At 37.0% G+C, this 15,653-nt stretch overlaps 1 protein-coding gene across 1 annotated transcript in view; it reads right to left on the bottom strand.

Annotated features, from left to right (window-relative positions):
• Nucleotides 1-15,653, bottom strand: part of LOC122400356 (photoreceptor-specific nuclear receptor-like) — a 40,999-nt gene that overhangs the window by 8,637 nt on the left and 16,709 nt on the right. Inside the window, exons 4-6 of the mRNA XM_043401776.1 lie at nucleotides 14,506-14,609; nucleotides 13,996-14,028; nucleotides 2,607-2,721 (exon numbers count right to left, since the gene is read on the bottom strand). Coding sequence (XP_043257711.1) covers nucleotides 2,607-2,721; nucleotides 13,996-14,028; nucleotides 14,506-14,609 — 252 coding nt within the window. The remainder of the gene's footprint in view (nucleotides 1-2,606; nucleotides 2,722-13,995; nucleotides 14,029-14,505; nucleotides 14,610-15,653) is intronic.

Below are 15,653 nucleotides of genomic sequence, written 5' to 3'. Positions count from 1 at the left end.
CAGTAAATTATCTCCAATGGAAACGCGAATAAACCCCCATTGAGCTTATCTAACAGAGACATTCATTCCAGACAATAGATCTGTAATAATCGAAGACGAAAGAACCGAAAACTGTTAATAACATTTGTGTTTCATCATCAATTACACAACAAAACAAATCTTATTCTAAGAGGTGAATCATTCGAAAAGGTAAGTTGAAGAAAGAGTCAAAAATGATAAATGGCTGAGAATGTTTCTTGAAATTTAATGCAAACTTACTATAATAAACCTTTTACTTTTTAACGCTGCATATGGCAATCGGTAATCTTTTTACTCGTTTTATTTAAACACAGAATTCAAATCTTGAAGGCATTCTGTATGCATCGATTTTATATTAATTTTAATAAATATATATAAATAACGCAAACGAAATTAATAACTAGCAGCTATCAAATCTCATATTATTTATTACAAATTTGTTATTATTTATCGTCAACTTAATCGAAGAAGAGATTATTGATCAGTGTTGCGGGGGTTAAATAAATATATTTCCGTTGCTAATTTATGTCAGATTTACTTTTATCGCAGACTTCAGCCTTAAGTTTTCCAAAAATATAAGCGCCAACATAAATACCGACGCGAACAACAATAAACTCGAAAACTGTAACGTGCATGGAACGCTCAGAGCAGAGTAATTTCCACAGAGCGTCGTTGGCACGCTCGCTGTCGCTTTTAACGTTCACCCCTTGGCGCTCTATGGATTTTCCATTAGTTCCAACCTGAGTGCCCAGTTACCTGAAAAACGGTCAGCTACGGGCTACTAGTCAAAGGTAATTTTTCATGATAGATCACGCTCGGCGTGGCGTGTCGCGAGCGCAACTTGCTCACGACGGCGAAAAGTATGCTGCTGTCCAGCAGAAGATCAAACGTGCCAACAACGTCGTCGGTTCTCTTGCTCTTGTCGTTGTTCCTGGTGAATCGGTGATTATCGATCGAGAGTCCTCGGCGTTACTTTTAATCCCCCGCCGCGAACTCCTTGGATCGTTCGGAATATTCAACGCGACTTACGCGTTGCCCAAACACACGCCCACGAGCGAAAATACTATCGAATGCACTGCTACCGGAAGTCGAGCTAGGCTCTTGGACGTCGATGGACGTTGCTTTGCTACCGTTGTAAATTTGGTAAACTCAGAGTTCCAAAATATTGTCGAGCCTCTACTGATTCTGAAGGAATAATCGCTTCCTTTTTGGTGTTTTTTTTTACAACACTGTAAAACCCCTCAGATTGTCCACGAAAACGGAACTTTGTTTTTAGATAATTGGAAACTACTCACATTTTTTCCATAAAATACGAGATTCCTATCTGGATTTATTTTCTTCGATATCTAATCTTGAAAGTTCATTTTTTTAGTTCCTCAGTGAAAAATTATGTCATGATTTTGATTCGAGTAACGTGTTTCTTACATCACATTAGAAATTTGACTAAAATTTTGTCGCAATTCTTGTCCTGTGGAAATAGTTCCAAAAGCTCGCGAGAATGCGTCGTCGATTCGTTCAAACATTTTTCGGTCACACGGACAATTTCAAGAGGGCGGAGAATCGATGAGAAACGAACGCAGTGACCGTTTTTTCGAATTGCTTTTGGCGAAAAAACAAATCGTAACGCTGTATCACTCGCCATCTATTCATACTATTCATAAAGATAAAGTCTAAAAAGATCTAAAGAGATCTAATGAGATCATTCGTTTGAAAAAAAGTTAATGCACTGTATTGCATTGAGTGGATTATAATTTGAGTAAACATGAAGAAGAAAAAACTGGTCTGGCTGTTACAACGTTCAAAAAGCAATGTATCTTTTGACAGAATTCAGTTTTCAAAAAGAACAAACGTATAAGATTTTCTTGAAAGTATTATTTTTAACTTTACCTCTTTTTCTAGATTAGATATAATAGATATTCTTGTTTATAACGTGTTCGTAGTAGAGGAAATTCAAAACTTGATTCGTGAAATTAATTGCGTTGAAAGAATTAGAAAGACATGGTAGAACTCACAGATCTATTTATCCAGAGAAATTAGGAACCTTGATAAAAGATTTTTAAATATTTACAGTCACTAATATTATAAAGTAGTTGTCAGAGTGATCGACAACTTGGCATAGCTACTTTTTTAATATTAAAAAGACAAGTTACACTTGACATCTGTTAACAATATTATTAATTTCTTTACTCTAGACTTCTGTTTCCAAGCATTGTTACAAACACCACAATCTATGTGTTATCTTGAGCGAAGAATAATTTTCTAACTCGTTACTAAACAAAATTATAAAGTTACACATCTAATATCGTCTGCTCTTTAATTTTATTTATTTCTCAGGCTCAAAACACAAATATAAACAGTCATTACAAATCTATGAATTTCAAGAGTCTGATTACTACATACCTTCTAATTAAAATAATTTTTTTAAATAGTAGGATATTAGTTCTACTTATTTAAACTAATAGAACGTAGAAAAGAATTTAACGTTTTCAAAAAATGTGTACAATCGACGTGTAATGTTGCAAACTCAGTATAGAGACGCGTGAAATGCATGGATGGTAAAAATTGAACGTTTTGAAATGCAAACTCACCCGAAAACACCGACAGCCACCGCAGCTTCCCGTAGAGCACGTTCCTGGTCCATCTCGACGAGAGCTTCCGGTCTGATGGTGGCAGTGTTCCTGGGTTGCCGTTCATTCTGCACGGCTGCAACAGAAGCACATATCTACGATGTAACGTCGATAACAGGCGTTAATTGCAGCCATGAATTAATTACACGCTGGTAAATTAACGCGAACCGCTCCCGTGCATCCGCCTCGCGCACGTGCTATTGTTATTCAGGGTAATGTCTTTCGGAATTTGTGCACGCGAACGCAGTAAATAACCCGACGCGATTAATTACATATCAATTTACGAAGATGGGAACGGGGAGGCTCGAAAGACTCGCTAAATTACTTTTCGTCAAACCATTTCGTATGTTTCCGTTTCGATAAACGAGAAATCGTACGAAACCTCTATTTTTAATATCATTGTTTCAAAAATTTAAGCTTCGTTGATCGCTCGTAGACACGTCGGAATTAAGTAATTAGGTCTCGTGTTCTTTGAGATCAATCGCAAAACAGAATTATTAACCCTTTGCACTCCACCCGCCCGATTCAAATTTCATTTGTGGTAACAAAAATTGAATTTACGAGACGCACACATTACGTATACATTTTCGTGGAAAATATTTATTTATTTTTAAAAATCATGTCACAAAGTTGCGTTTGGTATTGTCAGTTGTTCGCATTAATAACGCTCGGAGTACAAAGGGTTAAACAATCTTTTGTGGTCCATTTCGGTTCGACAGATAATTTAGAGAGGCAGTACTTTAGAAACAGCTGTAACGTTAATAATTCTCAGAATTCGGTAAGATGTGTCACTAAAGAGAACCTGTTCTAATTTGGGCAAGAACGTTCCAATGTTACGCAATAAGTCAATTTTGTCCCGTGGACGAGGAGTTTTGAGGGTCGAGAACGATTCTGGGGGAACAAAACGACCAGTCGGTCGAAACAATCGACGAAACCAGCTCCCGGCAACCGTTCACGGGACATTCTCCGATAATGCGTTCATTGCATAGAAAATCCATCCACTGGGGGGTTTCTTGGTTATAGAAATATTAGTGGAACGTCTTGGTTTGAAGAGTCTTGCCCGATTAATCGGGGAACAAACGACTGGGCCGGCCACCCTCTCGTCAAACTCACGTAACACGCCGTTATATCACGCCGCGCCGGGGCGGCCTGCAGCTGACAAGCGTGAATTTAACAGACGTGCAGGAATCAGCCGCGTTTATTGTTTGTATATATTGCCGTTCGGTAACTCCCGTTTGACTGACAGATATCCTCTACTGGAATAACCTTATACACTATGGACCTCGAGAACGTTTTTTCTTCTTCGTTTCCCTCCACTTTGGTGCAACACGCGTCCGTTTTAGACGGGCCGCTGGCTATATCGCCGTCTCCGATGGATATCAGAAACATTGATAATTAAGATCACGGATATTTATAGACGAATCGATGAGTCAGAATGTATTTAGAATGCTTGAAATAACGAGTTATCGAGAGCGTCGAGGGTACGAGGAAGCAAAGTCTTGGGCAAAATATTGTGACATGGACAGACGCGTCTGCTTGGTTCTCGGTCTTAAAATATTATTATGCAATCGATGTCCAAATTTATTCGTTTGATGAATCGAATAGATATTTTTGTTGAATACAGCGTTACGTATGGGGCGTAGAAAAATTGTCCTCACGACTGATACCAGGATCTTCGTTTTAATCATTGCGAACAAGTTGAAACGTGCAAATTTTTTAACTAGCTTTCTATAGAAAACATTCGATTTTTGTATAAAAGTAATTTGCTACAAAATTTTTGAAAAGACGATGAAGAGATACTTTATTTTTAAAGAGGGTGGTTTTCGTCCACGCTATTGTATCATTATATATTAAATATTATAATGATGTTGGTTATTACATAATAGTTGAAAAAGTCCTATGAGGTAAGAAGACGATAACGAAAACGTAGAAATGTTAGAATTAGTCTTTCAATTTTATTTAGAAGTATTATTGAATAATAATAAACGTGTAAAAATAATTTTCCAACTGCAGAAACGTATCTATAAAACAGAAATTTTATATGACATAAACAAAATTATATTGAACGAGTGCAAAAATTACTAAATGTTTAAGTTACTGTTTTTCATTTTTCAATTCCCATTAGTTTTTGTGAAATTTCACTAATTTCAGGGTAGTTTTCATCCCTTGAACATAAATATTTGTATTTAATATTTTTCCATACTCTATTATACAGATAGAATATCGGAAAAATATTGCATTCGATACATGCTTCCCTCCATTGGTTGATATTCATATTGAAGGGGTGAAAGCTATTTTGAAAGTTGTGGATGCATATCTGTTTAGTTTAATTTCTATGAAACGTAATATATTGTTACACAGAAAATAATTTCGAGTACAAAAAATAATAATCGACAACTTGCTTGTAAACAAATTTTATATACATATTTATAGCTTTTACAAATTATATAGCTTGTTGAGATATTAAATATAAAACATGTTTGTTGTTTAGTTAACACTAACACGTTTTAAATAATTCTACCAAAGCATAGGTGGCGCTAGTGTAGCTAATTAAACCTCTTCTTTATAAATGTTTCTTGTACAATAAAAGCACATATTATTCCGAATTTTGACATCTGTTTGAAAATAATGAAAAACATATTTTTAGCTGAAGCTTTAAATTGTCGCTTTCCTCCTGTTTTCTGTCAACAATAATTATCGAAAAATTTAACTATAGGTTCGAGTTTTCACACGTTGTTCATGGATATCAGTCGATAAAAGAAACACACGTATTTATCAGGTCGTCCCCTAAATTTGTGCCGTTTGATATTCTGAAATCGACAAGGATAAAATTTGTAATTTAAAAGAAAACAAACAAAATTTGTAAGTTCAGGGGATTTCTGAAATTTTAAACATACCAACATCCACAATTCATACAAATTTGAAACAGATAGATATTATGTCAAAGCCGGAAGTTTGGAATCTACATTGGCTTAACATTTTTGTTATAATAAAATCGAACCTTATAAAGAATAAAATACAACAATCTTCAAGCTTATTAGTGGCTAAACAATTTAAAAATGTCAACGTTTTAAGAGCAGAGTTGTACTATATTTTAATAGAAAATCAAAGAGTTTTGTAGCGACGATGCAATAGTTTTTCCAAAGGGTAGGGAGTTGTGGAACAAGAAGAGGTTTATTGTTTTTCATAAAATTCCATCATATATTCAAAATATTGCTTTAAGTTGTAGTATAAGACTAGGCACGAACATATGAGGCGATCCAATAATATTTTTTAATGTTCCATCCGAGTAGAAAATGGTCAAAAACGATCTTGGTTTCGTAGCTTTGGTCGTTGCTGTGCAATTCAAAAGTTACACGATTCCGCGGCGTGGACCAAAAACGATTAACAAAACTGGCCTCCAGAGCGTGTAATCTCAAAGCACCTTCGACTTTTCGGGGTTACACCGTGAAAACGGTTCGCGATTCGTCCACTTGCGCCCCCAAAGGACAGAACCGTGACGTCAGCCGCGCGTTAATGGCGCCGCGATTAGAGCACTCAGTGGTGTGTAACGGCGAGCAGAATTTTTTCCAGCTTCCCTTTTAGCCTGGCACGGGTGCACAGTAATTTCGTAATAATAAAAAGCGTGCCGGCTCGCTTTACCTCTGTCGTGCTGCCTGCTGAGCGGTTTAATAGGATCCTCCTACTTCGTCAAGCCTTTGGCGCCGCCGTCTCCCTTTCTCGAGCGCCGTTTCTTCCCTTCTTTCGCGTCTCTCGCTTCTTTTTTTCCCCCCGCCGCTCAGCCCCCGCAACCGGGAAAGATAAACGCCCTTTCTGCGTTACCCGGGAAAATATTCTTCTTCCCCGTGTTATGCGCGCTTTCCCTTTTGTCTTTTTAACTCTTCAGTCCGCTTATTTTCACACAGCTCGCGTCCCCCGCCCTGACCCTCTCCTCTCTTTTTTTATCTCGTCGCTTTGTGTTTCCTTTCTTTCACGCGTACCACGCAATTAACGCGACGTCGATATTAAGATTCTCCGGGGATACGCGTGCACTTTGCCGCCAACTCACCGGAACCGCTTGCTGCTTCTTTTAAAATTTTTATTATTTTTTTTTAACAAAAAGTATACAATGTGATGAAAATTGTTGAGATTTGTTGCGCTAGAACATAGGATAGAGTACAATTTTTTAGTTTGTATGCACTTTTGTCGTTTGTGACGGTGTCATCTAAAATAAAAAAAATGAAAAAACTTCCTTTTTATATTAATGACTCTCGCCTTATCTACTGTGAATTTAGTGAATCTATTAAATAGATGTTGGGATATTTAAATTGAAAAATTTCTCATTCTGATTCAGTGATGGACATTACGAGATTAACTTTTTTGTACCTATTTTTTCCTACCCTGAATCCACATTGTTTCTATTTTTATTAAATGTTTCCCTCTTTTCCGTATAGTTTTTGTTGTAAAATATAACGCACTGTATGAGATATAATAGTATATTTAAAAGAAACAATTACATGTGGTTACTTTGCGAGCTCGTTAACGACTGCCTAATATTCAGCGCAGATCGGCATCGCGGTGCTCGTGTACGCAGCGACGCCAATCGTTCGTCAATCGGTAATGTCGGTTACCGACCATCAGTTTTGCTATTTCCCTGCACGCTGTTGTTTCAACAATTTTCAATATTTTTCCCCCTTTGTAGCTCGATCACATACTACGATGCTATTTTTTTTACATCGAGCCAATAAAATTTAGACACCCAAAGGCATCAATTTATTTTTTCTCCATCGATGCTGAGGTTGAAAATCGAAAATAGCAAAATCAGAGTCAGACCACTGTGTAACAGCCTCATTAAGCGATGTCCAGATAACTGTTCCGCTCGCCGTTCAGTTAAACGAGCGTCCACCTTGTCGACAGTAGAGTTCCAGTGAATTCTCCCAAATAACAATCGTTAATTCTTTCCGTTCGATAGATAGAGACTTTTAGCCGAAACCCTTCCCGCCCTTTTCACGTATCCGTCGTCCAGTTTCGCACCAGGAGAGATAAACGCCCTTTTACAGATCGTTTCACTCTCATTTGCGTGAAGCTCACCGTGGGAGGTCCGCCTCCCTTTTTCACTTCGTGTCTTCCGTCGTTCTCGCTCTCACTTTCCAATTTTCTCTCTCCGACTTACCGTTCATGACACAATTTACGTACGAACGCGTCGTCCCTCTCTGTTCTTCGTCGGATTCCTATCGTGTTTGTGCGCGGCGTCCCTTCCGTGTGCTTCAGACAACGACAGAAACGGACGGATTTTTGCGTGCACGGATCGGGCGCGCGTTGCATACGTTTATTTTCCCCAATTAACCCTTCGGGGGCTCGTCGAGGGCCACGCGACCGTCGCTAACGACCGCGGTGTTTACGACGCTCGGCGTCGTTTCGCCTACAGCGGCGAACCGCACAGCCCAATGTGCGGCAAAACGCCGAATCCGGTGCGGTTACTTTGTACCACGCCGCTCTGCGCTACTGATTTTCATTAAATGCACATAACGACTGCAGTAATCCTACGTTCAGGCCCTTCTGAAGATCCGGACAGGCTGTGGATTACTTTTCAACGTCCCTACGCTCTTACTCAAAGAAACTCTTTACTCACTAATCACTAACGCTTCTGGTATAAAAATACTATAACTAGACTGCGGATCTTTATGCAAATTCACATTTTTATTAATAGAATTAATGAAACGGAAGCTTCGCAGAAGGCTGTCTCAACCCCTAAATATAATAATTCGTATCTTACTTTAAGTGTTTCTTCTATTTTTGCATATTAAATGCATTCTGTAGTTTTTTGAGGATTAAAATTTCCCATAAATGCATAAACATCCGCAGTCTAAATATAACTGTGTTTTTATTTAACCAAATCTGCATTTCATGCACCTTAGATAGTGAATTTATGCAACCCGTTATAAAAAAGAAAATTTATTAGTGGAGAATAGACAAAAATACGAGTATTTTTGTTCTTATAAATTATAGAGGGTGTTTGGTCATCTCTGGGGAAAATTTTAATGGGAGATTCTAGAGGCCAAAATATGACGAAAATCAAGAATATAAATTTGCTAATTGAGACTTCGTTAAAAAATTATTAAAAAATTAAATTAAAAAATTTCAAATCATTCGCGGAAATATTATTTTTGGTTGCAGGGATCAATTACAATCATTTGTCGTCAATACACATACCCTCGATATCCAACGCACTTTCAAGAAAAACATTTTTTACCGAAAATGTTATTTTTGGTCAGAAATGCTTCCTCGAAATTTCATGTGTATGTTTAAAACATCATAACTTCTGAAGGGATTGAAAGATTTTAATGTTTCAAAAGGCAAACGACGCGTATTTTAGTGGAGAATATGTAGGAATTGCAAGAATAGTCGGAAAGTTGTTTCTTGACCTCGTAAAGTTAGAAAAACCCTATAAAAATGGCCCAATTTTCAAACGACCAGAACTCCTACAATAGTCAATGGATCTCATTAAAATTTAGTCTGGACGTAGAGCTCATGGATAACTACAAAGAAGTATTAAACAAAATTTCTGTAGGACGTCAAACAAATTTATTAAAAATGAAAAACGAATTTTTAAGAAAAATCGACAAGGGGTGCTGAAATTTTTCGGCGAAATTGAAAAATTTCAAATCATTCTGAAAAAATTATTTTTGGTTGCGGAGGTAAATTACAATCATTTTTGGTGAATACACATACCCCTGAATTATTTTGCACTTTCGAGAAAAAAATTCTGGAAGGTAGACACATTTCTCGACAAAATTAAAAAATTTCAAATCGTTCTGGGAAAATTATTTTCGGTTGAAGGGGTCAATTACAAACAGTTTTGGTGAATAGACATATCCTCGAAATCCTACACATTTTCGAGAAAATAATTCGAGTAAGTGGACAAAGTCGATAAAATTAAAAAATTTCAAATCCTTCTGGAAAAATTATTTTTTATTGCGGGGGTCAATTGCAATCATTTTTGGTGAATAGACATACCCTCGAAATCCTACGTACTTACGGGAAAAAAAATTCTTTACCGAAAATATACTGTGTGACTGGAAATGTTTCTATATCTTTTTAACAAAGCCTCAATCAACAAATTGGTATCCTTAATAGAAGACTGCATTTTACAGAAGAATTCACTAAATATACGCATAACAATATTCTTAAGTTATCAAGAGTTACTGAATTGTATAATTTTTATAATTGATAGAATTTCAAACTCCCCATTTTGTTTAGTGCTTCTAGTGGTAGATCCTTTATTTCACGAAAGTAAAAAAAATACGGACCAACTCGAAGAAGGTTGATAAACTCCAAAATATGCTACTTAGGATTGTAGATTGAGTTTTATCAATTATTTTCACAATTTCCATGGCTCAGTTTTATGTTTCGTATAATTTTGAGGGAGGATTTTCATTACTGAACGTCCAATATCGCTTGAACCGTATTTTCTGAAAGTATGTATCCTTGAAAATATGTCCTGTGAACTGTACACCGATACACGAACAATGAACAATTATCGAAGCTACGCGACTTTAACACTAAACCTACCACGAACCGGTCAAATGACCGTTTTTAAAATTTTGTTTAGAATTTCTAACGCACAATGTTATTTTAGTGCACATTTAACTTCACGATTTTTCTTATAGCATACGTACAATGAACTTTTCCATTAAAATTTTCCCAGGACTGGCCGAACACCCTGTATATAGTCCAGTATTCAGTTTCCATTGTCTTAGGACAGTCTAAAAACGCGTATTAAAAATACTAAAACTTTAGACGCGTGCAGTTCCGAAACTACTAGGGTTTTATTAATTATTAAGGTATCGTTAGAGGCGGCAAGGCCTCCCCTTTAAAACGGTCTTTGGTTTCTGACGATCGGACTTACCGTTTTCGAGATATCGTAATTTATGTAAAGGGGTATTTTTCTTAATTTGACTATCTCTGTCTCCGTCTGACGCGTCGCGCCGGGCCTCCTTGTCGCACGTGAGTCGTGACTCTCGTGACCTACTTTCGCGTAGTATTTCCAAGAATTTACTACGCACTGTTTACTATTTTTACGCGCGCGAGTTCATTGATTATCAATGAACGTAAACAAAGGCTTCGGCCGTCGTATCTCCGAAACTAGCCACCGCATCGACTTGAAATTAAAATCGCTATATCTTCGGAACTAATTACGCTATCGCCTCGTACAAACGCTCGTTTTAAAGGGCATTTCATCCTCTATCTGATGACTATAAAAACTATTATAATTTATTTTATCTTCTATGTTTATTTTCACATTTACTTTGACGCTACATACCTAAAGAAGTTTCAGCAATTCCTACTGATCGTACGACTGTATATTATACGATATAATGCAAAAATTAGGCGATTAGAAATCATTTGACCGGTCATGGTAGGAATAGGTATACACGAAGTGTCGGTAGGTTTAGTGTTAAAGAGAGCGACGAGTGGACGGAAAGGCAGGTATATATCCGTGCTGCGAAAACTTTAAGGGGAATAACCACGGTTGGAGGATTGAAAAAATGGGAAAACTTTTTTACATATTTAAAAAGTTCAGCTATTTAAAAATAGAGTGTATCAGATTGCTGATGCGCACTCGGGATTGTGAACTTCATATTTCTGGAATTACCGAATCGATTTTCGCGTATATATTAAGTAGATTATCCGTTTATAATCCCTACTAGATTTAAGATAATATTTTTAAATCTTCTAATTATCGTGTCCTTTCTACAGTAAACAGAAGCCAATTATATTTTCATATTATCAAATTAATTACTCTTACATTTTAATAGCTTCTTTCTTTCATCTGTTTGCTATTTGAAGTGAAATGTCAATTCGCACGTTTATAAACGAACAATCAGGATTTAGTAATGTATAACAATATCAATCGTCGCAATTTAGTCAACTGCTCGCGTACCCCATTGATTTTAAAATTCAATTATTTCGAAAACAAAGCATCTCACATAAAAATTGTACTCTACATTTTCGACTCATTTTTGCATTGCCTCTCGCCCAATTGTGTCACTCATTCTGAGATTCCACGTACGTATACTTTAAACGATTCCGAACGCAATTCTTCACTCATACGACAGTCACGAAATAAGTAGATACTGTGTGTTCACGAGAAGTTGGCTAGCGAGACGACACAGGGGACCAGGGAAATACTTCGTTTGCTCCACCCATCCCACATTCTGGCACCAATCAGGCCCACATTCCTTTCGCCAGCCAACTTCTCGCGGACGTACAGTATTTATTTTATTCTTTCACGAATATATTCGATTCTCCAATGCATACTGATTCTTCCTCTAAACGTTCGTTGACTCTCGTTTACCCAGCTTTGAAATCAACAACTTTCTAACTTTCGAGGTTCAAAAATTGTCCAATTCAGCAACGACAATGAAAACTGTAGCAACGGTTTCGATCAAAGAGGCTTCCCCGTGCAATCGAATCGTGAAACCAAAGAAGTTTGCCCGGTTCCTTCGTCTCCGAACGTAACTCCCGATGCCGGGGAATCTAATACCTCCGGGAACAGTCGACGGAGACATCGTCGTTCCGGTCGCCAAGGGAACCGGGATCCAATTGGAAGTATTTCTTCTTACGACGTCAAGTTCGGCAATAAGAAAGTTGGCATGCCCCGGGAGGAGTTTCCGCGAGGGAAACGGAGGCGGACAGAGTGAAAGAAAGAGGGAAACAGCAGGGGAAATGCTCTTTTGCCGTGGCAGGTGCGCCCACCGCTGGCTGAGAGGCATTAAGAGTTGAATCGAAGGCTGCCACCAAAGCAGACTTCCACCCGTACCAATCACTCCGCCTTTATCCAGTTATTTATGTCGCGAACATAAAGGACCCTCGCTCGAATTCCGTCCTCCTCGGGGGACACGAGCGTTGATTGATTCCCACAATACGGGTTTACCTGCGAAAGCGGGTAATCGAATGTATCGATAACCGGTGTCCCGGGAACAACGTCTCCTGCGAACGTTGAAACGGATATCCGTTCTCAGGACGCTTTTCCTTCGAGTTGACGAAGCTCCAGCCTCGCTATCTTCTCGTCGGGTCAAGGATTTTCGAACGGTTGATCCTCCAAGTTTGACCGTCTTTTATTTTTCTAATAAATAAGTTTCCTTGTGCTGTTCTATTATATCACTTTGGCCAGCAACTTGGTCTCGTTTAAGAACTCGATGGATTTATTGGTGATCTTGCCTTTGTTGAAGTTCCTTTTTAGGAACGTTTTCATTTCATTTCTGGCAATAGTAAGTGTCGTGCCTTGTGTCGTGAAGTCTAATTTTTGGGATACTCGGGCGGGAGTTTAAAAATTATTGAAATATCCAATGCATGAAAGTACTATGTTATATCTTCAGTGAGGTCCAAACTTCAATGTGCTTCGGTAATTCAGTTTCTTTACTTTATAAAATATAAACAAAATATCGGGAAAATCCAGTATAGAGTTCTTGAAGGCGACATGCAAATTAAATAAAAACCGGATAGAAAAATGAAGAATTTTATGTTTCTTTGTTTCGATATTATAGCTGAGGAAAATGTACGTTTTAGTAAATCGGCTACGTTCTACACATTACACTGACTCTCAAAATTGTTGCAATAATTAGCATTATAAAATTACAAATTGAAGGAAAAATGGATATCTTGTAGACACTGACATAATTTAATTTGTTAGAGAATGTCATAAATAAAAATTATAAAAATAAATATAGGCATTTTCTATAGATACTGATCGATACTGTAACATTGGAAAGAAAATCCTCACTGAAATTCGTTCGCTTTATTTGACGTAATATTTGTTTACATTTACGCTTACATCATTAATAAATAAATTTAAATTTAATTTAGTAAAAACTTTCTCTCCAACCTTACACATTTGAAAGTGTTGGCAATGTAAAATACACTTTCAACGAGAGCATGCCATCTTATAAATAGTTAGCTCTGTTTTGATAGGGATTGATCGAGTCGATTGCTGATGTTTGCTAAATTGTGTGATCGTAAAAATAAATAGGAAAAATATAATTGTGCACAAATGAAAAGTACTATGATCTTTCAAGCTGCTTGCACTGATATGGAATGACGTGTGAGATATTTTACGCAATTATGAGTTTAGGAAGATATTTTCCAACGAAGATTTGACAATTAGTCGCTTGAAATATAGAAATAATAAACAGGAGCGACACTGCTCACGGTTGTCTAATTTTAGTCCACCGCGAATTTTGCATTATATATACATTAAATAAAATCCTTAAATCTTGATTCGCTCATCAATGTTCATTTGAATTCAGTTAGAATCTTCAAAAACTTTTATTTTATAAAATCGATTAAGAAGAAATTGTTTTATGCTCACCGTATGGTATCCATGAAGTGGAAAAGACATGTTCTTTAAAACGTAAAAAAACAAAAAATTGTTTGCATTTAGAACAAGTTTCTTCGTTTGATAAAATATATATTCGGTACAAGTATTATGAAAATTTAACGATCGATCCTGATTTGGTGCCTGGCTTAAAAATGATTTTAAAATTTTTACCGTTCATCCTCTCACAGTTCTCGTATCGTTTATATTCGAACGTTTCGAACAACTTCATCGTTCTAAACATTGATCTTATCCGTGCATTACCGATGCGTTCGCCTAGAATATAAGCTCTCCTTTGCACGCAGATGAAATTTCAATGATCAAAGTCATCCTAAATGTACCAAGCTATATCGCAATTTGTTCGCATTCGAGTATCCATTAAAACCGTACATTCCTTTCAAACTAGTAAATAATGCAGAACAGGTAAATGAAAGGAAACGAAAGGAGAAATTAATCATCGCGCAGAAGTAACTACATGTCGTTGTGTTCAATTAAATTACTCACCATCTTTATTCATTCCCATCTGCATACATTTTTTCAGTCGACACGCTTGACACTGATTTCGGTGAGCTTTATCTACGACGCATCTTCCAGTACCAGCTTGACATCTGAACATACAATTTTTCCAAACATATAAGATGATTCCGAAGCCAAAGAACCTTCGTTATCATCATACAAATTCATTATTTTAATAAAGTTATCGTTGTAAATCGTAAACATTTAAAAATATCTGAAATAGAAGCGTTGAATTAAAATTCAATTGAATTATTAAGACTAACGTAGAAAATTCAATCGAAGAGTTCAATGATTACATGTGTATCGTGAAATACACGTTTCATTCTACGATTTAAATATTTATTTTCATTCAACGAGCAACAAAACTTTTATCCAGACAAAAACATTGCTCGTTTCTTGATTTTAAGCACAGTACAGTTTGTTTTCGAGTTATAAATCATTCCTAGTAATCGACCAGCAAGAGAATCGAGTAAGAAAATTGTCCCAGCCGGGATCGATCGATCGTTGACGATGATGTTTCACCGACGATCGCCGTAACTTGGCGGCTGTTGTCCCTTTCGGAAAGGCGACAAATTTCGAGCGCACTTGCCGGAAATCCTGGCTGCGCACTCAGGAGTTGGCGTTAAATTCGATTACTTTCATTGTTGGGCTAACCCGGTTATCCCTTCGAGCTGACTAACGTAAAGCTGCGACCGCTCGAGGTCACGTACCTTCTTCTTATCCCTCTTAATTTCATCCAATCCCGCGGTAGCTTCGTGGTACTTCGTTTCTTGGAGGCTTAGGGAATCTTCCTCCTATCATAAGACGGTCCAATCGACACGAAAATTAACTGCTGCACCCGCTCCGGCAATTTGTTGCATTTCATCTTTGAGAAATTAATGTACAGTAGGCGGCAAATATAGTGGAATACCGGTTTAATTCAGAATTTTAAGTCTTGTATGAACAATAATACAACCAGCAATGAAACTAAAATAAAAAATTCTTGATTTTATACGTACAGTTATGTAGTAAGCAAATTTGAGAAAATCGTGGAATTCTACATCACAAAAATTAAAATTATACTCCTTTGCACGCCTTTAATGTTTTGATGGGTAGCCTTCATTTTTAATCACATGTTTTAAACGATTTGGCATATT

The sequence above is a fragment of the Colletes gigas genome, unplaced genomic scaffold, assembly GCF_013123115.1.
Source record: "Colletes gigas isolate AHSC1104 unplaced genomic scaffold, ASM1312311v1 Colletes_gigas_Sc00017, whole genome shotgun sequence".
Taxonomy (NCBI): domain Eukaryota; kingdom Metazoa; phylum Arthropoda; class Insecta; order Hymenoptera; family Colletidae; genus Colletes; species Colletes gigas.
This window is presented reverse-complemented; position numbering and strand designations above follow the sequence as displayed.